The sequence below is a fragment of the Canis lupus genome, chromosome 19, assembly GCF_003254725.2.
Source record: "Canis lupus dingo isolate Sandy chromosome 19, ASM325472v2, whole genome shotgun sequence".
Classification (NCBI taxonomy): Eukaryota; Metazoa; Chordata; class Mammalia; order Carnivora; family Canidae; genus Canis; species Canis lupus.
Window position 1 is genome coordinate 3,560,708 of NC_064261.1, and position 26,505 is coordinate 3,587,212.

A 26,505-nucleotide genomic window follows, 5' to 3' on the forward strand; every position below is an offset into this window, starting at 1 on the left:
CCTTAGGTGTCAGACAGTCTTGAGTGAAAATTCACATATCAGCTGTCACACATTAACTATGATTGAAGTTAAAAAAAATTTTAAAGGATTTTGTTTATTTATTCATGAGAGACAGAGAGAAGCAGAGAACACAGGCAGAGGGAGAAGCAGACTCCTTGCGGGGAGCCCGATGTGGGGTTCGATCTCTGGACCCGGGATCACACCCTGAGCCGAAGGCAGACGCTCAGAAGCTCAGCCGCTGAGCCACCCTGGCGCCCCAATTTGAAAAAAATTATTAAATTTTAATTTTAAAATCCTTACCTCTAAAATTAAGGATCATAACGTCACCAAAGGTGATAGAGAGGAATAAAGGAGATGACATAAAGAACTAGGGCATGTGAGCATCTACCAGATACACATTTTCTTCCCCTCTCTCCGCATTATGCACTAATCCACATGTTCTTCGCACATCTGGGCTAGGCTTTACTTGAAGGAATCCTTTATATCCTAGCCAATGCTCTGTTGGAGGGGTTTGTGAATCTTTTTTTTTTTTTTTAATTCCTTTTTTCAATCTATCAGTGAGTCCTGTGGGCTTCACTTTGAGCATTGATCCCAAATTCAACGATTTCTTATCCCCCAATAACTACCACCCTGCTCCAAGCCATCTTCATCTCTCACCTGAATGGGGCACCAACTTCCTAACTGGACTACCTGCCGCCATTCTTGTCGCCACCATCTACTTTGCACCTGCAGATAAGGTTATTTTTTCAAAAACCCATCATGTCACTCCTCTGCTCAAAGTCTTACAAGAGACCTTCATCATTCTTAGACTGAAAATGTAAAGTCCTTGGCCCGGGCCCCCAGACCTCGGTGATGCGTCCCTACCTAGCATCCTGGTACCTCTCCGACCTTCCCGGGCTCCAGCTGCACCCTTGCTGGTCTATGCTGGTGCCAAGCACACTCCTCCCTTGGGGCCCTCATATCTGTTGTTCCCTCCACTTGGAATGCTCCTCCTCCATCTACGGAGCCCCCCTTTCTCATTTCTCACCTCAGAGAGGCTGGACCTAGGCACCCTACTAGTAAACAGCCCTCCCAAGCTTGCGCTTCTCGTTCCTTTTTCTTCACCGCATTTCCCGTACCTTGGCACCGTGAGACACATGCACATATAAATGTTTACTGTCTTCCCACCTGAAAAGTAAGTTCTAAGAAGGTGAAGATTTAAATTTTGTTCTTTGTATCGCTAGCATCTAGAACGATTGGTACGTGTCAGGCATTAAAAAAATATTTGTTGAATGAATGTCTGAAAAAACCTTTAACGTCCTGCCATCAAATGAGGGCTCCTAGAGCTTTTCTTTCCCCTCTTCCTCCCTTTAAGTATAAGAGATTTTTTTTTTTTTCCTGTCTGAAGGCAGACGCTCAACCACTGAGCCACCCAGATGCCCCTTTCAGGCTTTTCAAAGCCGAACTTTTTGGAATATTCTTTACCGTCTTTGCATTGCCTCACCTCTCATTCTATTCTCCCAAAGTCCTTATAAGCAGTTTACTCCTGCTTTGGTAGTTTTCTTCCCGGAGCTTTTCTGAGACCTGCTCCTCTTACTGTTTTTCTCCTACTTCCCTGACTGCTACTCTTCTTATCCTTCCCTCAAATTCTGTGTATTTCAGGTTCTGATCTGGGTTTTTCTCATTCTACACATTCTCCCTTTGGCAATCTTCCCCATGTCCACAGCTTCAATTACCGCCCAAATCTGCATGCTCCCCCTACTGGGCTCACAATTTACATGACCTAGGGTTTCCTTGATCCCCACTTGGATTTCCACAAGTGCCTCAAAATAAAGATGTCATCTTGGTTCTGCAAACTTATTTCTCCTCCATTGTTATTTCAGTGAAGGGACCATCACCCTCAACCAGGTGTTCCGTGGATTTTATTCTTGACTTCTCCTTCTCCTTTAACTTCCCCTATTTCCAGTCCAACCCATCATCACGTTCCATTCATTCTACTATATTGGATCAAATTGTGCCCCCTTCCCCCAACAAAGATGTCCAAGTTCTAACCCCCTGCTACCTGCGAATGTGACCTTATTTGCAAATAGAATCTTTGCAGATGTGATTAAGTTAAGGATGTGGTTAAGGATCTCAAGATGAGATCATATGACTGGTATCCTTATATGAGAAAGAGGAGGAAGGAGAGGCAGAAATGAGACCCCAAAACAGGGGGAAGGCCCGGTGCAGGCCCCTGGGAAGATGCAAGGAGCTACCGGAGTCATGTTAACACAAGCCAAAGACCACCAAGGACTGCCAGCCCTACCAACACCTTGATTTCAACTTCTGGCCTCCAAAATTGTAAAAGAACAAACTTCTGTTTTTACCACCAAGTTTGTTATGTAATATATTTACATTTGAATATCTCTTGAAATCCATCCATGTTTCTCCATCTTCACTGGCCCTATCTAATTCAAGCCACAATTACAATCTTCTGCTAGTCTCAGCCTGTCATTCTCAAATGCAGGACATTTACCCCACTATTTACCATCTGTGAGTGGTTTACCCATGAACTCCTGCATGAAGTCTAAATGCCTGGGGTCATGGTTTACAGGACTTACATTTTGGCTTCTGCTTATTTGCGTGCCCTTATTTCTCATCTTTTTATGCTCATCCTTGGTTTTATGCTCTAGGCACAGTCAAAATTTCTGATATTTATGGGACCATTTGTTCCCACACAGCTAAATCTCATGACAACCCTATAAGACAAGAACAAGCTTCTTTCAATGTCTCAGTCTTTTTTCTCTTGTTCTGAGACTTGGCATATACTGTCCTCCACCAAAAATAATCTTACTTCATCTTCCCTTGCTCTTTGCCCCCTCTGCCCTCTGCTCACCTGGCTACCTCACACTTAAACTTTAGGTCTCAGCTTATTCAGCATTCCATGAAGCATTCCTAGATCTTCTTAAATCTGGGTTATGTGTCACACCCCAATTACCCAAATTGCCATTACACCCTGCATTTCCCCTATCATAAAAATATAATTGTCTTGGGGATCCACGGGTGGCTCAGCGGTTTGGTGCCTGCCTTTGGCTCAGGGCGTGATCCTGGAGTCCCGGGATCAAGTCCAGCATTGGGCTTCCTGCATGGAGCCTGCTTCTCCCTCTGCCTGTGTCTCTGTCTCTTGTGAATGAATAAATAAAAAATCTTAATATATATATATAATTGTCTTATATTTTTTCTTAGTTCATTTGGGCTACTCTAACAAAGCATCACAGACTGGGTGGGTTTAGACACAACATTTCTAACAGTTCTGGAGGCTGGAAGTCTGATACCAGGATGCCAGGGGTGGGTGAGGACCCTCCTGTGCGTTGCAGACTTCTCAGTGTAACCTCCCATGGTGGAAAGAGAAGGCAAACTCTCTGAGGCTTGTTTTGTAAGAGCACTAATCCCATTCAGACTCTCCTGAGTCTTAACCTCCCAAAAACCTCCTTTCCAAATTCCATCACCTTGGGGATTAGGATTTCAACACCCACTTTCGTGGTACTTTCAGACCATTGCAACTGGCCTGTATCTCACACTATTTTATGCTTCCTGTGGATTGAGGCTGTACCTATCACTTACCATTGTAACCCCATCCCTAGAATCAAGTACTGTGCCTGGAACACGAGATGCTCAATCAATATATGTTAAGTAAATGAAAGAAACTTGAAAAGGTTGTGAGGAGCATTATGTCTCTAACATCAACTAGGGTAGAAACACATGTATCCTCCACTGATCCCTTCCTCAGAATTAATGCTTCCTAGGCCTTTGCTCTGGCCAGTTCTCAAAGATCATTTCATAGGCATTCCCTGAGACCTACAAGGCCAGTTAGTCCTCACTTCCCTATTATATTCAGTACTTCCCCAATACAAGGCTCTCCAGGTGGCCACCCTCTCCCATTCTGCTTTGCAATCCTCCCAAACCCTTCCTCTTTTTGCTTTTTCCTGTGTCCTCTGGAAATCCTGCCTATTCAGAACAAACTCACCTGTATTCTCAACCTTGTAATGAAATACTCCTTTTACCTCCTGGCTTTAAACAGAAAACTGTGGGATGCCTGGGTGGCTCAGCAGTTGAGCGTCTGCTTTCGGCTCAGGGCGTGATTCTGGATCCCATAATTGAGTCCCGCATCAGGTTCCCCGCAGGGAGCCTGCTTCTCCCTCTGCCTGTGTCTCTGCCTCTGTGTGTGTATATCATGAATAAACAAAATCTTAAAAAAAAAAAAATCCAGAAAACTGCTCTCCCTTGAGAAGACTACACCTCTTCTACTGCCACCTTGGTGGTCCTACTGGATTGATTATTCTCTCAGAACCCCAATATGTAACTCATCTGGTCCATGAGGTTGGAATTCAGTTTTGACCATTTCCAAGTATTGGCTATTACATAATAGAAGAATGAAGAGCTGTCTATAAGGATTTGAAAACAGCGGTAAAGATGTTTATTTTGGAAAGATCCTATAACCATGAATTGTTTTAAAAATTTCACTGAACCTAAACAATAACCTCTGAGTTTCTCTCACAACTACCAAATTAAAAGTGAAAAATAAAACAAGTGGTGCCTATGGCTTGGAGACTACAGAAACGCCATATAAGCTGCTGATACTGCTCCTCAGCAAACCTATTTCCTCTAGGCTGCAGGGTCCATGGCCCATGATGTAGTTACTACAAGCAAGCATGGAGGCTTCATCAATTATGTGTCTGGCCTAGAGATGTACTTACATATTGATTTAATTTTTTTTAAGATTTTTAAAAATTTTTTATTCATGATATATATATATATATATATATATATATATATGTATATATATATATATAGAGAGAGAGAGAGAGACAGGGGCAGAGACACAGGAGGAGGGAGAAGCAGGCTCCATGCCGGGAGCCCAATGGGGGACTCAATCCCAGGACTCCAGGATTGCGCCCTGGGCCAAAGGCAGGTGCTAAACCACGGAGCCACCCAGGGATCCCCTTGATTTAATTTCTAATGGTCCATGATATGCTTGACCCTTGTAGCAAATTCTAAAAAGCACTAGATTTTTCTTTTATAATAAATTTATCTAAATTCTAACCTGTTACATGAAGACTTTACGGCTGTTAGGTTCCAGCAAGAAGCTCCTATAGTCCAAAATGCAAATTGTAATGACTGGTGATCTTTTTCGAGCACTTTCTGATCTCTCATTCTGGCTCACTGAGCCATCTTCTGACCTATGACTTGTTTAAACTGGATTAGTCACCCTGTATGATGACCTTTTCATGTGGTAAGTTAATACATTTAAGCTGGCAGTCTAATTTATTAAGATGTTTGTGTGAGCTAGTTTCCCCAAGCTTTAGTACCCATAAACTTTTAAGACAGACTTCCTGAACCTGTACTTAGCTGCATATCAGGCCCAACTCTGTTGTCTAAGATAATATAGTATTACCTGACGCAATCCAAATGGCAAAAAAAGAAAGTTCAAATGGCCCTGTTTCCTCCTGTCTTGCTGGCTGACTCTTCTGCTGGCCCTCAAAAGTCCCAAATCACCTGGGGTGTGGAGCCAGAGTAGTTCAGAACCAAATCTAGGGTTAGGTGTAGAGCTCAGAAGATTGGAATATCCTGTTGGCGGTGTAGAGACCTGCCCAGAGGCCTGAGTTGAGGGTTAAAATTGGGGTGAGGCTCTAGCTTAGGGTTGGTATCCAGGGGAGCACTGAACGTGGGGCTTGGCTCCAGGGTTTGTTTGGATTTCTCTGGCTGGGGCTGTCTGCCATGCTTCCAAATGGCAGGTTTCTTGTTTTCTTAGCCGTCTTCGGGTGTCACCCCATTGTCCTCCATCCTTCTGGATTCAGGACTAGGTTTGGGGACTGGACTTAGCAAGAACCAAACCTATGGTTAGGGTTAGGTTTAGAAAGGCCACGGGGCTTGGAAGGTCCTATCTGCCGGCAGTTAAGAGGCCTGCTTGGAGCCCTGAGTTGAGGACTAGAGTTTAGGGTGAGGCTCAACCTTAGGGTTGGTGTTCAGAGGGGGTCTGAACCGTGGGCTTGTGTCAGGATATCTTTTTTTTTTAAAGTTTTTTTTTAATTTTTTAATTTATTTATTTATGATAGAGAGAGAGAGAGAGAGAGAGGCAGAGACACAGGCAGAGGGAGAAGCAGGCTCCATGCACCGGGAGCCCGATGTGGGATTCGATCCCGGGTCTCCAGGATTGCGCCCTGGTCCAAAGGCAGGCGCCAAACCGCTGAGCCACCCAGGGATCCCCTGTGTCAGGATATCTTTTGGGTATCTCCTGTTCTAGCTCTTTTCAGGTACTCCAAAAGGCACCATTTCTGCCTCTTTTGCCTGCTGTCTTCAGGTGTTGCTCAGATGTGCCGTATCTTTTGGGATTTTTTTTTTTTTTAAATTAAGTCATTTATTTTCACAATATACTTGAAGGGGCTTAAGGGTGTATATTATTTATTTTTTAAATTTTTTTTTATTTATTTATGATAGGCACACAGTGAGAGAGAGAGAGAGGCAGAGACACAGGCAGAGGGAGAAGCAGGCTCCATGCACCGGGAGCCCAACGTGGGATTCGATCCCGGGTCTCCAGGATCGCGCCCTGAGCCAAAGGCAGGCGCCAAACCGCTGCGCCACCCAGGGATCCCCTCTTTTGGGATTCTGAGTTAGGATCTGTGGCTGGGTGGGTTCAGAACCCAACCTAAGGTTAGGGTGAGAGCCCAGGAGCTTGGAGGGTCCTAGCTGCCTGTAGTGTAGAGGCCTGCCCAGAGGGCGGAGTTGAGAGCACACATTGGGATGAGGTTTAGGATTGGTGTTCAGGAGGGTGATGAATGTTGCTTGGCTCAGGGGGTTGTTTGGATTTCTCCTGCTCCTGCTATCTGCGAGGCTTCCAAATAGCGTGGGTCCCTCCACTGTCCCATATCCTTTGGGATTTAGAGCCAGGTTTGGGGGCTGGATCAGGTCAGAACCAAACCTAGGGTTAAGTTTAGGGCCCAGAACCCTGAAGGTCCTATCTGCCAGCAGTTAAGAGGTTTGCCTGGAGCCCTGAGTTGAGAGCTAAAGTTAGAGTGAGGCTCAAGCTTAGGGTTGGTGTTTAGTGGGGCGCTGAACCAGGGCTCGTGTCAGGATTTCTCGTGCTCTAGTTATTTTCTGGTTAGGGTTAGGGCTAGGATAGAGTTAGAATGGAATATCCTATTTAAAAAATCATAACAGGGGATTCCTGGGTGGCTCAGCAGTTTAGCGCCTGCCTTTGGCCCAGGGCGTGATCCTGGAGTCGGGGGATCGAGTCCCACATCAGGCTCCCTGCATGGAGCCTGCTTCTCTCTCTGCCTGTGTCTCTGCGTCTCTCTCTCTCTCTGTCTCTCTCATGAATAAATAAATAAAATATTTAAAAAATAAAATAAAATAAAAAATCATAACAATGTCAAGTCATATGGAAACACAGTTTTTTGGTAACTCATAGGCTGATTGTGATGATTTTCCACCCTGTGTAATCAAATTAAGGGCGTATATGATAATAATACATAATACATTTCCAGGATAGCTAAAACTCATTCATTTAATAAACATTCAGTGAGCATTTCCTTTGAAGGCTTTATGTTCAGGGAAGTAAAGGATATAAGAAGGTAAAATACATGGTGTCAGTTGTCAACCCAGTTAAGTAGCAAAGATCTCTATAAATAAAAATGCCACATAAGTCAAGAAATACAAATTTGAGAGCAGCCCCAGTGGCCCAGCGGTTTGGCACCGCCTTGGGCCCGGGGCGTGATCCTGAAGATCTGGGATTGAGTCCCACATCGGGCTCCCTGCATGGAGCCTGCTTCTCCCTCTGTCTGTGTCTTTGCCTCTCTGTCTGTCATGAATAAATAAATATTAAAAAAAATACAAATTTGAGCTGTCACAAACATCAGATGTTCCCACGTGAGTTGTAGGACCATAGCTGAATTCCCAGGAAAGGAGCATCACTGTGGCTTAAAATGGCTAGGGATGCTTCACAGCGTGAAAAGTACTTTGGGCTTTGGAAAGGAATGGGAATTGCCAAGCTTTCTTGCTAAAGCATTATAATTAGAAACCAATAAAATAGGGTGTATCTGTACTTACCTTACACCCACACTATAATATTATACTTTAGGTCAAAGAGCGAGTCCTCGAGTAAAATCAGGGAAAACATTACCATCACTGGAAACGATTATAAACACAAATTCTAATGTTAGATTTTGCTATTAGGAAGTCCTTCATCCTTAGTAAAATTAGTTTCCACAGAGTAGTGGGAATTGGATCCAAGGAACAAGCTGAACAAATGGGAGTTGAGGACGTAGACTTCAAGAGAATGTTACTCTTCCAGAATTCTTTGGAGGTAAGATGGAAAGGAGATGGAGGGCAGAAACCAGATGGAAAGAACGGGTAAAAAGAGGGGTCATGATATTTGAGAGATCTGAGCATGATTGTAATTTGAATGAAAAGGAACTTGTAGAAAGAGGGAAAATTTATGAAACCAGGGCCCAAAGGAGACAGAAAAGGTGGGCCTTGAAAAAAATATCGTTTCTCAGAAACTAAGGGAGTAAGGGAATGGTTATAAATAACTTTATTAAAAAAATAAAAATAAATAAATAACTTTATTGCTCTGAAGTTGAGGCTTCTTGCTATATGGCCTCAATTATTTTGTGAGGTAGGAGGGAATTAAAAAGGGGGCTTAAAGAGAATGGAGACAGTTTGAAATATACCACTGACTATAGACAAAGCTATCTATCAATGGTGGTGTTAACTACCAAACTGAGTTTGGAAATCATGAAAGTATAGCTTTATGATTGTTCCCAGTATCTTAGCTGAAAGGCTTATAGGGCCAGGCCTATGATGAGACTGATCCAGAATTGTGAGTCGGATGACAGATAGAGGAGAAAGACAAGGATGCAGGAAATTGATGGCAGGTCATTGATGCCACGCAGAATATAGCACTGTTCTAGAAACACCAGAGAGATACCAGGAAAGGAAAATATGGCACGGTACTGAAAGCACTGGTGAGAGATTGGGTCATGTAACCAATTAAAAGATCAAGGCCAGATATGGAAGGAAGTGGGGTCAAGAATCAACTGGAAGAAAAGGCAGTATTATAGGAATAGAGCTCTGGGGTGAGATTCTGGATCAGGATTATTGGGGGTAATATGGATGGGAGAGGAAGGGTATTGAAATCACTCCGAACGACTGTATAACGAAGTAGAGAAGATGGTCAAGAGAATGAGTTGAAATGGCCTTGGAACTGTGATACTTAGGTATTTGACAGAGCATCCACATGAATGTTGAAATCTCCTAGAAAATGATAAAACAGAGGGATCCCTGGGTGGCGCAGCGGTTTAGCGCCTGCCTTTGGCCCAGGGCGCGATCCTGGAGACCCGGGATCGAATCCCACGTCGGGCTCCCGGTGCATGGAGCCTGCTTCTCCCTCTGCCTGTGTCTCTGCCTCTCTCTCTCTCTGTGTGTGTGTGACTATCATAAATAAATAAAAATTAAAAAAATAAAATCTTAAAAAAAAAAAAGAAAATGATAAAACAGAGATTTGAAGGGTTAACATGATCCAGATACAAAGACAAGAAAGCCTCGCAATCTCTGATAATCAGTCCATCTATACCATACAGCTTTTTGCCACTTTACTAATGGCATCTTATCCACTGGAGTGGTTTCTTTTTCAGGACACTGTATTTCACTTGAGGGATACAGGGATGGCAGTTCTAATTCCTGGAATTGGTAAATGATCTCAAACATGTATCTTCACCATCTTAAAGGTACACTTCCTCACTGCAAAAGGAAATCCAAAAGCCAGCACAACAGGGGCTTATGAAAAAAAAAAAAAAGTAAGTTTGAAACATAAAGCACTGTCAGCATGATGTCATATGTATATCAAAAGGGATAAACAAATACTGTATAAAATGCATAGTTTAGAAATACTCATATTTCATTCCAACAATTCTTTCTTCTAAGGGAGTTCTAAATAGCATAAGGCTTTTAACTTCATTAATAGCTCTCTGGGTAGAACAGTAGGATCCAGGAACACACCATACATAGTCTAGTTTGCCTTGAAACAAAAAACCTGGGTTTAAGTTCCTGCTCTAACATCTACAAGTCTGTAACCTGAACTCCTAAGTCAGCACTTGCACTACTACTAGCTGGGTGCCCTTTAGCATGTCACTTAACATCTCTGAGACATGAATCTTCATCTCTAAAGAAGGGATAATAGCTACATAGGAGTAATCACAAAGGGTAATTAATATTTTAGATATTATTGGATCCACTTTTCCACCTGAAAAATTATGTCACATATCCTGGTGATCTTCCCTTCATTTTTTCATTCTTGGTAAATCAGAAAAACGCCATTTTTAGATTTTTAAGGAATCCCTACACCCAATGTGAGGCTCGAACTCACAGCCCCAAGATCAAGAGTTGCATGCTCCACTGAATGAGCTGGCCAGGCACCCCTGTAAACCTTTACTTTAAATGAATATATCCATAAACCACACAGGATTTACATTAATACATGAAATACGTCATTTAACTTGTTTTTTTTTTTAATCACCACAGTTTTGGAAAGTAATTCTTGATCCACTTAATGCTGGCTTATTCATTTTAATTGTACAGCATTCCATTAAATGAATATAGCACACCTTATCCATTCTTATGTCACAGAGACTTTATTTCCAAATTTCATTATTATAAACAATGCTGTGACGAACATTCTTGCATGTCCCTCTGGCAAATAGGTAGGATGTTTACAGGGTATTTATATATATATGTGTGTGTGTGTGTGTGTGTGTGTGTATCCTAGTGGAATTGCTGGTTCATAGGGGTATGCACGTTTAATTTTAGTAAATGAATATTGCCAAATTACCCTCATACCAATTAATACTCCCAAAGACGGTACCTGAGAGTTCCTATGTTGTTTTTCAACATCCTTGCCAATATTTGATATTCAGACTTCTAAAATGTTACCAGCTCAACTGACAAGAATTATAATACTTTGATTTTGACCCTGTTGTTCCTAATCATTGAAAAACTTAAAAAAAAAAAAAAAAACCTTTCTGACTCACCAACATTATAATTGTCTAACTTTTTAACTATTATTTCTTGGTCTCTTTTGCTAGCTTCTCTTCCCCTAGCCACTTCCCTTGGCAAGTGCAAGTCATCTTTGTTTATTCGCTTTTGAGCAGTCTTATCCAGGCTATACTACTCACAACTAATTCTTCAAAATCTACAAGTCACCTCTCTCCTAAATTTCAGACCCATATGCCCAGTGGCCTAATCTTATGGGATTTACATGTCCTATAAACACCTAAAATTCATTCTGAAAAGACTCTGCTTTTCCCAATTTCTTCTCCCAACTCTGTTTAATGATACTGTCGTCAAAGTATTTCACGCCCAAACCTGGATGTCATTAACTTTTACTTCTCCATGCACTATCCTCTCCCCTCCAACAAGTCAGCTAATCTAGGTCCTACCTTCTTAACATCTCTAGTATCTTGCTCTCCTCCCTATACTTACTGTGTTTGTCCTCACCACTTTTTCCCAGAGGTTATATCGATCAGAAGCAAGCACTTTGGAGATAAACCCACCTGGGGTTAAATGCAGATTTTTATCACTTATAAACTGTGCCACCATGAGCAAATTATGATCCTCAAGTTTTCTGTTAAATGGAAACGATATCTACGTTGTATGGACTCTTCAAGGATTAAATAAACTATCAAATGGAAAGTGCTCACTACATTGCCTGGCACACAGGAAGAGCTCAGTGGTAGCTCTTCATTAGCTCAACTTGAGTCTTGTGATTAGTTTCAGTGCCTCCAATCTTGCTCCCCACCCTCACAATCACATTGCTAGCAAAATTCTCTCACCTTTCTCTACTTCTTCATAGCTATCCTGTCTACACATAACCAAACCCAGTCTTAGTAAGTCATCTAACAACTTTAATCTGAGCCCCAGCCTCATTTCCTAGATCCTCTTCTCAGTACTTTACATAGTCCCTGAATACATATTTCATGTACCTGTGCCTTTACATACATACTGTCTAGGACACTGGTCTCTTATCTCTCCAAGCTCTAGTGAACATTCTGTTTAGCATTTCCTAGTTTATCCAAAAATAAATGAATACCATCTCTAGGCATTTATAAATTACTGCTGCACTCATTTCTTGATTTGTCTGTCTCGTTTACTAGCCTGTAAAAAATGTGGAAGCAAGGACTATGTCATCTATTCCTAATATGAAACAACAGTCCCTGGGGTGCAGTAGGTACTCATTAATTACTGGATGGATAAAAGGGAGGGTATTAGGACTGGCCTAATTCCACATCTTCTAAGTAACTTTAAACTGTAGCATCAAGCAATCTGTCGTTTGCTAACATGAGTAAAGTTTCCATGAATGTCAAAATGATCATGGAGGATGGAGGTATTACAGGTTGTTTTCTCTGATGTGAGAAAAAGCAAAACAATGTAAAGTTCTCACAAGTGTAAAGTAAAATACTAGGGAAAAAATTAAAAATTGAGCTATTAATATCTAGAAAATTATAAACTATTTCCTGAATATGCTGGCCCAATGTACCGCAGTCAACAAATAAGGATAACCAAGTCAAATACTTACAAATAGAAAGAACAGGGGTACCTGGGTGGCTCAGTTGGTTCACCTGAATTCAGCTCAAGTCAAGATCCTGGAGTCCTGGGATAGAGTCCCAAGGCGGGCTCCCTGCTCGGCGAAGAGTCTGCCTCTCCCTCTGCTCTTCGCACCCACCCACCCAGCAACCTCGTCTTCTCTCTCAAATAAATAAATAAAAATCCTTAAAAACCAAAACAAAAAAGAAAAGAAAATCTTTTTTGCAAATATTTGTATTTATAATGAATGCTTACTATGTGCCGGGCCTTGTGGTAATCACTTTCTATACAGTATATACATTACTTAATCCTTCCAACAACTATGAACTAGAAATTATCTTGCCTAAGGCACCTGAGCCAGGCGTTAAACCTAATTCTATCTGATCTAAAAGCTTATGCATCAAGTACATCACACTATTGTACCAAGCCACAAAGTTGGCATTTAATCACAAGGTTCAGATAAAAGTAACTAACATATAAGGCTAGATAGACTTCTATGTGAAGAGATAAGGCAATTTAGACTTTCCAAGTTTGCAAAAGTGAGGGAAGATCATCCAACTCTATGAACTCAAAAATGGCAAAGAGCAGTATCAAAACCAGACTCATTTATTAAATCCTTCAACCAGCCAAGAACAAGCTAGACAGAATTGAGGATTGTCTATAAAACAATTCCTATTAAAGAAAAACACTAGATTGGATAGATTTGGGATACCAACCCAGAATGTTATTTCAACAGATCTCACAACGCAGGTTTTAGTTTGATATAAGATTGTGTATTATGTAAATCTCCTTTCCAGGTTATACATGAAGAGGCCAACATTTAGCTTTGAATGCTGTCTGTCCAAGAATCATGGCTCCTTTCACATCTGAGATTTGTAACAATAATCCATTTATGTAAAATGTAGTCCTTTAGGGAGAAAAAACATGTATTTGATTGAGGGTTAGGTATGTATGGATTTGCAGCACTCATTCTTTTAAAAGTCGGACTCCATGCTTTGCTTTGGTACTCATCCACTCAAAAACTCAAGCATCTATCTATCCATGGCAATTTTTAAAAAAGATTTTATTTATTCATTTATTTGTTCAGACACACACACAGAGAGGGGCAGAGACACAGGCAGAGGGAGAAGCAGGCTCCATGCAGGGAGCCCAACGTGGGACTCGATCCCAGGACCCAGGATCACACCCCGGGCTGAAGGCAGCACTAAATCACTGAGCCACCCGGGCTGCCCATATCCATGGCAATTTTATTTTAAAAGTTGCTTTAATGGAGACAAGTTACTATGACATCCAACAAAACTATGAAGTGATTTTTTTTTACCCTTTGAATACCAGCATCTCATGTAGTATAGTAGCAGCAGAACTTACGTAGAGAAAGGCATGGACTTTCAAAGTTCAAACATAAGTTCTTCCCCTTAATGTAAGATAGGGGAAAGTTAATCTTTTTGTACTTACAGTTATCTGCTTCTTTTAATCTAAGGAAAAAACTCAATACTATAAAGCATTTTTAAAATTCATCAAGGACAGTGGGCCTCAACTTTGGATGCACCTTAAAATCACTGGGGATTGAGGGGAGCGGAGATAATGACCCATGCCCAGGCCTGACTCCAAATCATTCTCTCAGTAGGTAGGCCCAGGCATTGAGGGTTTTTTGTTTCTTAAACAGGTCCCCTGGAATTCTAATAAACAAACAGTGTTAAGTTTATGACTTGAAAGGATTCAGTTGCCTATCCTAAGCAAAGACCAACTGTGGACCACAGCTGCTGGTTGTGATGAACACTAGCTGTAGGTCATGTGTCTAGAAATAACCACTGCAGACTCTACCCTGGTGTCTCCTTGCTTGTAATCACTTAAAGTAGAGATAATAGGCTAGAAAAAACAGAGCTTTCTAGGGAGGTGGTTGGTGTGTGTGCTACCCATCCCCTCAAACTGAAAGATGAAAAGCAACTAATGAATGACAGAGAATGACAGTCTCTGTGGTATTCCACTAGATGTGATGTTACCTGGGTGGCTGGTTGCTAAAGACATGAATGATGAGTAGATTCACTGCCAACTTATGCGACAATGAACAGGAAACTGAAAAAGTTAGAGGATGGTCCTCCAGTCATCTGCTTCCTACAACGCCAGTCACAATCATTCCATTGACAAACTATAGGGAAAAAACAAAAATTAGATGTGAGAAATGTATTCAACATAAGTAAAATATAATGGACCTGTGGTACTTTGAGGAAATTCTTCAAGACCAACAAAGAGTCAAAAGATGAACAATAATACTCTAAATCAGATCTAAGCAAACTATGCTAACAGTAAACAATGCTGAGTACATGTTCTCAATACTTCTATTACTGTTATTAATGCATAATTTTTTATTAAGTTAATGAAGGGAAGAATTAGTATTTTGTATTCCATAGTTCAAACTTAAGCATTTGGGAGATGTTATTTACTTCTTTAAATGGTTCCTTTTTCATTTTTAAAGATATCAATCAGCAGTCTAACTACTTGAAAATAGTTTGAAAGATGAAAAGTGGAGCTAGGGCAGCCCCGGTGGCGCAGCGGTTTAGTGCCGCCTGCAGCCCAGGGCGTGATCCTGGAGACCCAGGATCGAGTCCCACGTCAGGCTCTCTGCGTGGAGACTGCTTCTCCCTCTGCCTGTGTCTCTGCCTCTCTTTCTCTCCCTGCATCTCTATGAATAAATAAAATGTTAAAAAAAAAAAAAAGTGGAGCTAATTTAAGTATTCATAAGTAATGAAGAAACACCAGTGTTTTGGAACAACACTTTAGAAAACCCAGCACCTATCTCAACTGTGATGAAACATCAAGCACTAGGCAATGGACCTGATACACTTGCAGATAAAAGTAAACGAGTGGCAGATTCATAAGAGCTCGTTACGAAACTACAGTAGACTAGAAAGATAACAGAAAGGTGTGGATAAAGGCTTCTTGTTAAGACAATGCACAAGTAACTAGATATAGAAAGCAAATGTAATTATCAGCTGAAAGCAAGCCATGGGGCCCAAATCCTATTCCCCAAATCTCTTTGCTCTTCTGTTTCTAAATGAGATACTTTGTACTTATTGAGACCAAGTTGATTTAGCAACACCAGAATCTTTATGTATCACCAGAAAATTTTCATCACATTCAAGATCACTTTTTCAATTAAAAATTGTACCACTTGTGTGAATACAGAGGTTAAAATAGGCACAAGGCCTAATATAAAAAAAGGTTAAGAACTCCATTACAGTCTTCCTTAGATTGCCATGTATCAACTTTACTTTTGCTACAAGCCACCTTGAAATAAAGTCTATATTGTTTTTGGCACCTAGAACTCAATAGAAAGCATTCAAACATTAAGATTGCAAGCTTGTGTACCATTGGCAATTTATAAAAGTTCTAACTTAAACAGTACCATTTTTTTCTTCTGGTTACTATCAGAAGATGGTGTCATTTCAAAGGCAACTGGAGGGACCCCTGGGTGGCGCAGCGGTTTGGCGCCTGCCTTTGGCCCAGGGTGCGATCCTGGAGACCTGGGATCGAATCCCACGTCGGGCTCCCGGTGCATAGAGCCTGCTTCTCCCTCTGTCTCTCTCTGTGTGTGACTATCATAAATTAAAAAAAAAAAAAAAAAAAGGTTCAAAGGCAACTGGATTAACTGAGGCTGGAAACCCTGAAGACCCACTTTCTACCACACACTGCTCCCTATCCTGCCCATCTTTGTATTGTAAAAGGGGTAGGTCTTTTTTTTTTTTTTTTTAAAGAGTAGGTCTTGATGGAGGTAGCAGTGTTAATTAAGCTGTACAACATACAGTATGTAACCAATACTCTTCTGCTTCACTGAAATGAGCATTTTCTCCAAAACCTCCTGCATACTATCAAAACTTAATATCCACCCTGTAGATTGCATACTAAAAGGTGAAAGTGCAATTCAATAAAGAACAATGATCTTTTCCAAAAATGTTTTATTGCTACAAGTAGTGATATTTCTAGTCATCAAAATCGGAACACAACTTAAGATTTCGGCTCCCTATGGGGCAATACAGCCATTTCATGTGACTTTGTTTTAATTTAGGTTTGGCAGTGGATTCAACAAAGTTTAGATAGTAGCTGAATGGAATCAAGAAACCTTGCCTGTAACTTAAAGTGGAGCAGGAGCTAGAACAGGAGACTGCCTACCATCTGACAGGTCAGTCTTTCTTTGAACTCTCAAGAATTATTTAAAAATTTAAGGCTAGTAATTACTCAGACAAGTATACAGGTATCTTATAAGAAAATTTAATACTTCACTTTTTACCTTTTCCCAAACAGATGCTACACATGGCAACTGGAATATTCCTAAAAAATTGTGCAGGAGAGAGACTTCCCTGAATTTATCACCACCTACCTGAAACTAAACCACACTCTTCTGGCCTCTTCTTACAATCACAGCTTTCATTTCGTAGCTCTAACAGCAACACACCATGGGGTACAAACATCACTGGAAAACAAGGTCCTGATAAAACCCACAGAAAAGCTGTTCACTAATATTGGGACTACTTTTAGCCATGCTATTATAGATCACGCTTTATTTTTGTGCATAATAAATACAGAAAAATGTTGAAAATGCATGACTCAACTATCTAATTAAAGCTGAGTAAACTAACCTAGTCAGATTTTAATTTTTAAATGAGAAATGACAAGAGTAGTAAATATAAAGAAAAACAAAAATAACTTTACTTTCCTATGTTAATACAGGTCAAGGGACCCTTTCTTCTGAAAAGGGTTGATAACACCAGTTCTCAGCAATAAACATAAGGCACTTGTTTAGAATACAACATCACTGCATTTCCCCCCCCCCCCCCCACTTGTTTTTCTAACCCTGTTTTCCCCCACAGTATCATTTGGAATTAATAGAGTGAATGAGGCAAATGTGAGATGATCCAGTTGATACTACTCAGAGCAAGACAGTACAGTACAATGTTTTAGGGGTGCTGTCTGGACATAAAATGAACCCATTCAAGGTCCTCTGACACCAGACAATGTATCCACTATCAAGTAAACCTGAAAGAAAATAAAATATTTATTCAATAGTTCCAGTAAAATTGGGTCAGAGTACAATATACACGTTAGGAATTTATCTCCTCACGGGTGGCATCCGCATCAAGAGTTCTGAATATTTATGAATTTTCATTCTAAGACAATCTACATCATTTGAACATCAAGACAAATATATGAATTTCATTTCAATATACAGTAGAGTTTGAACATAATTCACACACACTCCCCCTATTATATGGCTGGTGCCTCCTCCCAACACCTCAGCAGTGGCAGAGGTAGCACTAGTGTTCTTTCCCAACAATGAGAACTTCAGTTGCCACTCATAGGAGAAGTTGAAAAAGTTTTTTTGTTTGTTTTTTTTTGCCATCTGTTAAGATGTTCCTGAGACAGGGCCAGTTAAGAAAACATGACAAAGCACTGGAGTTCAGTTTGTACTTCTCTTTACATCACTAAATCGTTAGACTGGGACGCAGAATGCAGGTCACGTACTATGAAAAGTTGAGTTTAGCACAACTGATCAATCAGTAGAAGGATAAGGTCTCCTGAAAATTCCCTTTAGAATGTATTTCCTATAAACTAAAAGTACCACAAAAGGTCAATTATATATACAATTGACTAATTTACTTAATTTACTCAGATCTTGCAAATGCAATGAGAATACTGAGCATGAGGCCAGTTCTCAGTAGCTAGGTTTAACATTTTAAGGCTCATATTATCTCCATCAAAATTGCAGTTTTCAGTTTTCCTTAAAAATTATGAGTTAGGAACTACATTCATAGTACCTGCCACCATCCTAGCCCTCAATGAAATCTTAATGCAGGAGGAGCAGGACACCTTCACCTGCATTATGGAGTTCCCCTGACATCGGCACTCAGCCCATTCTCAATGCTCCCATCTGAACTAGTTTATAGCACATTACATTGCCTCTGGCTTGCACCTCTGTTTCCACCTGTGTATTTTCACAGAAGCCCAACACAGATTAGTTGAAATATTCACACAACTGTTTTTCAAAACAATTTATTGCATCATATTTGGTACCTTATGTTTGACAACAAAAAGGAAATTACATCTGTAACTGCAGGAAAAAGAAGCTGGTCTGTTATTGAAAAAAAAACCTTGGGCCCTTTAAAAATTACAAAGTCTTGGGCTTGCCTGAAACAACTGAGCAAGAAATATATTCTTAGAAATGTAGGGCTTCAAGTATTACAAACCTGTGACACTGTGGAAAAATTCCAGAGGTATCTAAACTGCAGCACTTTTTTTTCTGCATAACGTGAACAAGGCCTGCTGAGGTTTTTAACTATTAGTCTCTTGATCAGTCATAGAATGGTAGTCAGGAGTTCTGCTCTTTAACTTCAAGCCATGGTAGATTTTCTTTTTTTCACTCTTGGGTGAAAAAATTCATGCGTGCTAATTAGTTGGTGCCACATCACAGTGCATTTGGTTCTTGCATTACAGTTTTAACAAGTTTGGCCAAAACAATGCTGAAAGGTTTGCATTGCTATTTTAGTTCTTCAAGTTTTAGTTAAAATTGAGATTGTTCCAACTGGTTCCTTCAGTTAAAAACTGTGGTACAAGAACACCAAACTGATCATGTACAGTGAATTTTGGAAACACAACAAGCGTATTGAACACCCTCTAGGTTTCTTATAATTCTGCTTGGTATCTATATGTCCCAGCTCTACAACATCAAGCATCTGTTGTAGGTTTCTCTGTAAATAGTGATTCACATTGCATACTTCCTATGGTCAGAATCAACCCCGTAACAAAATCAGTCAGATGCTAAAGCCCCAACAACTCTTTGTGCTCAGTGAAAGAATCCAGTGCTAAAACAGCGTTTATGCTGTCTGAGATATAGTAAAATCTCACAAGACAAATTTTAAAGTAATATTTCTGCCACACACCTGCTTTGTTAGCTGTAACAGCCTCCAGATTTTATATAAATTAGTTAAAAAACATGGGTGGGTAGGTAGGAATAGAATAAGGTATCTTTTTTTAATCCCTCAATTTTAGCAGCTTTTAATTTTTTAAGAAACTGAACCTATATCCTGTAATATGTTAGATATTTTATATATACTTTTTCAGCAGGATAAAAAACGTAAAACACTATTTGAAGGCAAGAACATTTACTCTTCTCATTCTGTGTAAGTTAGAGCAATGCAGCAGGTGCGTGACAAAAATATTATACACTAGATATGGTCCAAAGTCATTCCATTTGCTTGTTTAATGATGTTCAAATTTCATTGGCCAGTTCTTCAGTTTCTGCAGAACTATCTCCATTAACTGTGATCTTCATATCCTCTTCATATCCAGGAGGCATGAAAGCCAAAGCATAAGGGAAAAGCTTATGACAATTTGCTCTATAAACTTCAGCAGCTTCTTTACAGTCTCCTAGGCTACCATCACACAAGGCTTCTAATACCTCCATACATGTCTAAAGAAAGAGAAAAGGTCATGTTATAACTTGTCCAAAAAGAAGTTTTTACTATGAATTCATTAGACATTTCATTATCCACAGATTTTCTAAACAAAAGGCATAGGTACCTATCTAAGATACACAAAAGCATTTTACTTCCACATATACATTCCACAAGAATTACTTTCTTCGGATTTGCAGGGTTAATACAAAAGGATGAGTTATAATATAAACAGGGCCAGGACAAATGTTGGGCAAACAAGGTGTGTAGGGTGCTACATTTAAAGACACATTCAGGGCAGCCCTGGTGGCGCAGCGGTTTAGTGCCGCCTGCAGCCCAGGGTGTGATCCTGGAGACCCGGGATTGAGTCCCATGTCGGGCTCCCTGCATGGAGCCTGTTTCTCCCTCTGCCTGGGTCTCTGCCTCTCTCTCTGTGTGTCTCTCATGAATAAATAAATAAAATCTTAAAAAAAAGTAAAGACACATTCACTCTCAGCAAGTGCTTGACCCCAGGCAGCAACCCTGCCTCAGCCCAGGCTGGCCCTGGGTATAAATGTCAAAATCTCCAAGGTAGTGTCAGTTACTTAAATCTTTTATAGTTTTCTTTTTTAGAGCTTAGAGACAGTTGGCAATATCAAACATTGCTTTTCATCCTTGTATTCAAATTGAAGGTTTTTGTCTACTAAGTGGAAAAGGAGGTCTCCTTATATGCAAGAAAAAAATCTGTTAGTGCAAATTGATTAACTGTTTCAACCAAACCCCTTTGTGGATCTTTTTATATTTTACAGTGATTCATTTTGACTTGCATTTCTCATGTTTTCTTCCTTCATCTTCTCACTTGGAAAATATTATACAGTTGCAGTATATAGTACTCAACAAATTTTGCCAGTCTAGAAATGTTTTAATCTAAATGATGTATTAATTGACAATCAACAAGTCCAATGTTTCTTGAAGATATTTCCTTCATTTGCTACTAAAGGAATATATCAGATGCTTTTTTTATATGGCCAATTATTACAGGAAATAGCGCTATGCCCTTTGTTTTTAGTCTAAACTAGAATACCTATATTGCAAGACACCTATTTTTCTTTTACTCTATTTAATCTCATGTTACAAGTTACAAAATGAGTGCTCTAATTTGATTCCTAGTACATACATGTTCAATATGTCAGAATCTTCAGAGGGGGAACCTGGGTGGTACATAGTTAAGCAATTAACTCCTGGTTTCAGCTGAGGAAGTGATCTCAGAATGGTGATAAAATGCTCTATGAGCAACTCAGCACAAGTCTGCTTAAGATTCTCTTCTCCCTCTGCCCCTCTCCACCCATCCTGCATATGCACATGCACACACTCACAGTACATAAATAAATCCTCAAAAAAAAAAAAATTCCTCACTGAAACCACTGCTTGCTCAGAAATGCACTGATATGGGGGCACCTTGGTGGCTCAGTCCTGATTTCAGCTCTGTTCACGATCTCAGGGTGGGGAGATGGAGCAGCAAGCCGTGAGGAGTCTGCTTGGGACTCTCCCTCTGCCACTTGTGCATGCACGCACACATGCCCTCTCACTCTCGCTAAAATAATTATCTTTTAAAAATGCACAGATATGAATGAAGTGAAATTTAAAATTAACTATGGAATATATATATTATTTTACTAAAATATATTTCTAGAAAAAAAATATTTTAAGTAACAGATGTGGAACTAGTTCTTGAATGGCAAATAGCCTGCTATGTATGTGTGTGTACACACAGTCCTAAATAAACTTAAGGTAAGGTAAGGTTAGGTTCTGATGTGGACTCATAACAGTTTGGAAATAGTATGCATAAATAACAAAAAAACAATTATTTAGTGAAAATTATTCTCTTTGTGAAGAGAAACAAAGTAGTCAGGTACTCCTTAATAGAGATTATGAAAAAAAAAAAAAAAAGAGGGTGATTATCAAAAACTCTTTACCTGGAGGTTTCTGTTAGTGAGGGATTCATCAAGTGTTGTTGCCAACTCTATAGCTCGCTTCTGACTAGAAGGATCTAAATAATATACCATTTTGGCAGCTAAATGAAAATAAAAAAGACAATTTATTTCAAAGTAAAACCAGCATCTGTTCTTCTATCCATTCAAACATAAGATGGAACATACATGTGCACATAGAGTGTGGTACTTAATTAGAAAAATGGGAATAGCCATTTGAAGCATTGTTTAAAAAAAAAAAAAAAATCCTTGGTGTGTCTGGGTGGCTCAGTTGGTTAAGTGTCTGTCTTCGACCCAGGTCATGATCCTGGGGTCCTGGATTGAGCCCTCCATGTTGGGCTTCTTGCTCAGTAGGGAGCCTGCTTCTTCCTCTTCTTCTGTTGTTCCCCCTGCTTGTGCCCTCTCTCTCTCTCAAATAAATAAAATCTTAAAAAAAAGAAAATCCTGAGATGACAGACCAAAAATAGCCTAACTAGAATTAAGGTAAAAAAAAAAAAAAAAAAAAAAAAAAACTATGAAGAAATACAAATATTCTAGTAATAGTTGTCTTTGTGTTCTGGGACCTTGGATAGTTGTCTTCTTTCTAAAGTTAACCATAGCGGTACACCTGGGTGGCTCAGTGGTTGAGCAATTGTCTGCATTTAGCTCAGGGTACGATCAAGTCCCACATGCTTCTCCCTCTGCCTATGTCTCTGCCTCTCTCTCTGTGTCTCTCATGAATAAATAAATAAAATCTCTGAAATAAAATGAACATAATTTGGGGCTATGTGTAGGGATGGGGGGGGTATGGTTGTAGATACCGAACCCTGGTGGTATGACCAAAAAGCTGAAATCAGAATTCTACCAAGGCATACAAAAGCTGCTGGGCTTCTTAGCCAGGTATTCTAAAAGCATCCTACTAAAAAAAAACACTACCCAAATGGTCCCATCAAGTTGACTTTGGACTGCTACCACAGATGCCTGCCTATGAAACAGTTTCAGGTGTTTTGCATTATATAGTCCAAAGCATGAGAAATCTTATGTAAGTATGAGAAATAGAAGATGATGGTCATATCTAAGTGAATTTTAAGAGCATGTTGAAGGGATAAAGAAAAGAAAAAAAAAAGAAACCTCCTCCCTCCTTCATTATATAGCTAAATGCAGTATACCTGCTTTGTTGTAAAGCCTGTACTGAACCAGGAGAAACTACTGACCTTAATTTTGAGTAATAATTTTGTCTAAAAAATTGAAACATTTATAGGAAGTATATTTAAGCTGCCTGTTTTCCTAAGACTGAAACATGAGATAATCACAATGCCTCTTCCATGTGAAAAATGTGTAATCTCTCACTGATCCATTAAGGTAAAAACTGAAATTGTTTTAGAAGGCTAAGATAAAAAGAAAAAGTGATTACCTGATAATCTGTGTGGCAATGAATCAGAATTCCTTTTCAGAAAAGTTTCATTAAAATTCTTTGGATTCGTTGCTCCAAAAAGACGATTCATTTCTTGTTTTAATACTGTTCTAACTGTATCAGGTAAATCTTTACTTTCACACACTGCTGAACAAATTAAAAAGAAACTTAATTAGCAGTTAGATACTCTGATATTGTTTGCAGAAGTTAAAAAATAATCTACTTAAGGAGTCCAGTGAAACAAAGCAATTATATGTAAATACTAGATGAACCTACTTATAATTCAACACTTAAAGAGCTTAGTATATAAAGGTAAAGAATGTGTGTCAGCAGAACAATCATTTTCTAATGGCATTCAAAGGCATTTCACTGATAAATGATTCCTTTCCAGAAAAAAAAAAAAAACCAGAAAGCAAGATACATAATGAAACATATAGTTCTGTAGCTTCCTAAGGTCCTGGGAACTGCCCCCTTCAACTTTAAATCAAGTCTGTAAAACAGGGGCTTAGATGACACCTACCTGATAAAAAATGTCACAGCATATGCAGTGCTGAAGACAAAAGAATTTTCCTTACCTTCTCTGGCTTCTGTACCCAAGTAAGGTATTACAAAATTTATCAATTTTAAAAGAAAACAATATTGACTTCATTGACCTATATTCGCAGGGGCTATGCAAACTGAGTTATCACTATATAATAAACTCCAAAGGACCACTGTAGTATTTTCCTTTAATGAATACACACTAGTATCACATTCCCAGGCAATGGGATTTTGAGACGGAAAGGCTGACCCCCGCAACCTCAGTGACTGAATATTAGTATGCTTCTTTTCATTATTACTTTGGTATAGAGACAGAGTCTGAAGCTTTGAGCCAGAGAGACCTGGGTATGGATCTAGGCTTGGACAAGTCAGAACCTCTCTGAACTTACTTCCTCATCTGTAAAATTGAGAAGATCCCTAACCTAAAAGGTTAACAGTAAGGAAAACTTATATATGAAAGAGCTAATTATATAATAGCTAAATATATAATTCAATAAATTGTAGTTCTTATTTTTGTCATAGATTGAAAACATATTTTCCTTATGGTTAGCAACTACGGTGGTCGCTTTCAAACATACTGATGAATATGTATCCTATATACATAATTTATTATGTGAAGCAAAACTTGCACAGAACACTAACCCTAATTTTGTGCTACACATCCAAATATTTTCTACTCTATTCTATTTCTGCTTTAGATTTTCAAATGGTAGTGATGACTCACTAAACTGCCTTCATTATCTCACTAATGGATCACTACCTTAAGTTTAAAAAACACTGAACTCTTGAGTAGTAAACATCTGTATGAAACATTCTATACATAATTAATACCTGAATAATTGATTGATACGCCCTTTGTTGGTTAAATAACATTTCTTCTATCAGTCTATAGAATTTGGTGGTTCAATTAAATGAGTTTTTTTTTTTTTCAATTCAATGAGTTATTAAAGAATTTAGCTTAACCTCCATTATGGCTGTACTTTCAACTTGGTTTTGGCAATTTATCAGTATTTGTTTTTCAGGGGAAGCAGGAGCACAGAGAACTTACAGAAAAGTTGGTAAAATAGATTACAGCCAATTACAATGAATATTATGTCAAAAAATCACAGGTTTTCCATAAAATGTTATTTCCATGGGCCTTGTTGGTTTGTATGAAGTGCTTTTTAGACACTATATGCAGGTGGGAAAATAACTGCATAGTCACATTATAGTTGCTTATAGGTGGAAGCTAAGCTTTTCATGTTTTCTATTACCCTCCTTAGATTAAAACAATCTTCCCAGAAAAATCAAAACTGCTTTAAAAAAAAAAGCCCACAGAATTAAAAACATACATATATAACATAGACACACACATACTTGGGATGTATAAAGAGAAAATATAAATATCCCAACTTCCATTAATAGCTATTTCCAAAAACATCTCCTCACTAAGTCACAAAATGTTTGAGGCTGACTCTACTTCCCTACATTATGTAGATTGGACCTGGAATTTCCAGGAAGAAAAAAAAAAAAAAAATCTACGGCAGTAAACTTAGAATGCTGTATGGAATTCTACATAATGCAATTTTACCTATATCTTTAAGGAAAGAAGCAACCTCAAATGTCACAGATTTGTTAGATAGGCTTTTATTGCTTAAGACTAGTGGGTAGGGGGTAAGAGGAGGAATCAATCTAAAAATCCTTTGAAAAAAAATAAAATAAAAAAAATAAAAATCCTTTGAAAGTGATTAAAACTAGCAAAAACTTATTGAGGTCTCAGAAAATAAAATATACCAGACTAATTATCTTCTTTGCTATCTTCTGATACAATAATTAAGTCTTGTGAATCAAGGAAAAGTAATACTTGATTGAGGGAAGGGAAAAAAAATCTTTTTTATGAGGCTTTTTGATTTGAGTCTTTTGATATCTTAAAATTAAAAATAATGTTTGGGGGACGCCTGGGTGGCTCAGCAGTTAGTTGAGCATCTGCCTTCAGCTCAGGGCATGATCCTGGGTCCAGGATCAAGTCCCACATTGGGCTCCCCATCAAGGAGCCTGCTTCTCCCTCTGCCTATGTCTCTGACTCTGTCTCTCATTAAAAAATAAATAAATAAATGAATGAATGAATGAATGAATGAATGAATGAAATGTTTGGTTAATGCTATTAGCTTTTAAGGAGATTGAATTAATTTGGTAATCATCAACGGTCAAAAGCAACATTGAAAAGGGGGCTGATTTTTAATCAAAAGAGTTACCCTGAGTTCCTAGAGTAGCTGGCATTTTTTATTTTTATTTATTTATTTTATTTTTTATTTTTTATTTTTTTAGCTGGCATTTTTTAAATAATTTGGGTAGAGGGACGCCTGGGCGGCTCAGCGGTTAAGCATCTGTCTTCAGCCAAGGGCGTGATCTTGGAATCCCCCGATCGAGTCCCGTGTTGGGCTCTCTGCATGAAGCCTGCTTCTCCCTCTGCCTGTCTCTGCCTCTGTGTGTGTGTGTCTCTCATTATAAATAAATAAATAAATAAATAAATAAATAAATAAATAAATAAATAAATAAATATTTTTTTAAATTTAAAAGT

At 39.2% G+C, this 26,505-nt stretch overlaps 1 protein-coding gene and 1 long non-coding RNA gene across 4 annotated transcripts in view; one reads left to right on the plus strand and one right to left on the minus strand.

Annotated features, from left to right (window-relative positions):
- Nucleotides 1-17,230, plus strand: part of LOC112669295 (uncharacterized) — a 33,859-nt gene extending 16,629 nt beyond the window's left edge. The window contains exons 2-3 of the long non-coding RNA XR_003142154.3: nucleotides 16,661-16,774; nucleotides 16,897-17,230. This is a non-coding gene — a long non-coding RNA (uncharacterized LOC112669295). The remainder of the gene's footprint in view (nucleotides 1-16,660; nucleotides 16,775-16,896) is intronic.
- NAA15 (N-alpha-acetyltransferase 15, NatA auxiliary subunit) overlaps nucleotides 17,134-26,505 on the minus strand; it is an 83,342-nt gene continuing 73,970 nt past the window's right edge. For 2 of the 3 annotated variants that reach the window (XM_025462279.3, XM_049097204.1), the window contains 3 exons: nucleotides 23,406-23,552; nucleotides 21,998-22,095; nucleotides 17,134-20,059 (listed from right to left, as the gene is read on the minus strand). In XM_025462279.3, coding sequence (XP_025318064.1) covers nucleotides 19,859-20,059; nucleotides 21,998-22,095; nucleotides 23,406-23,552 — 446 coding nt within the window. In that variant the 3' untranslated portion in view covers nucleotides 17,134-19,858. The remainder of the gene's footprint in view (nucleotides 20,060-21,997; nucleotides 22,096-23,405; nucleotides 23,553-26,505) is intronic. The other variant, XM_025462280.3, reaches the window with a different exon arrangement.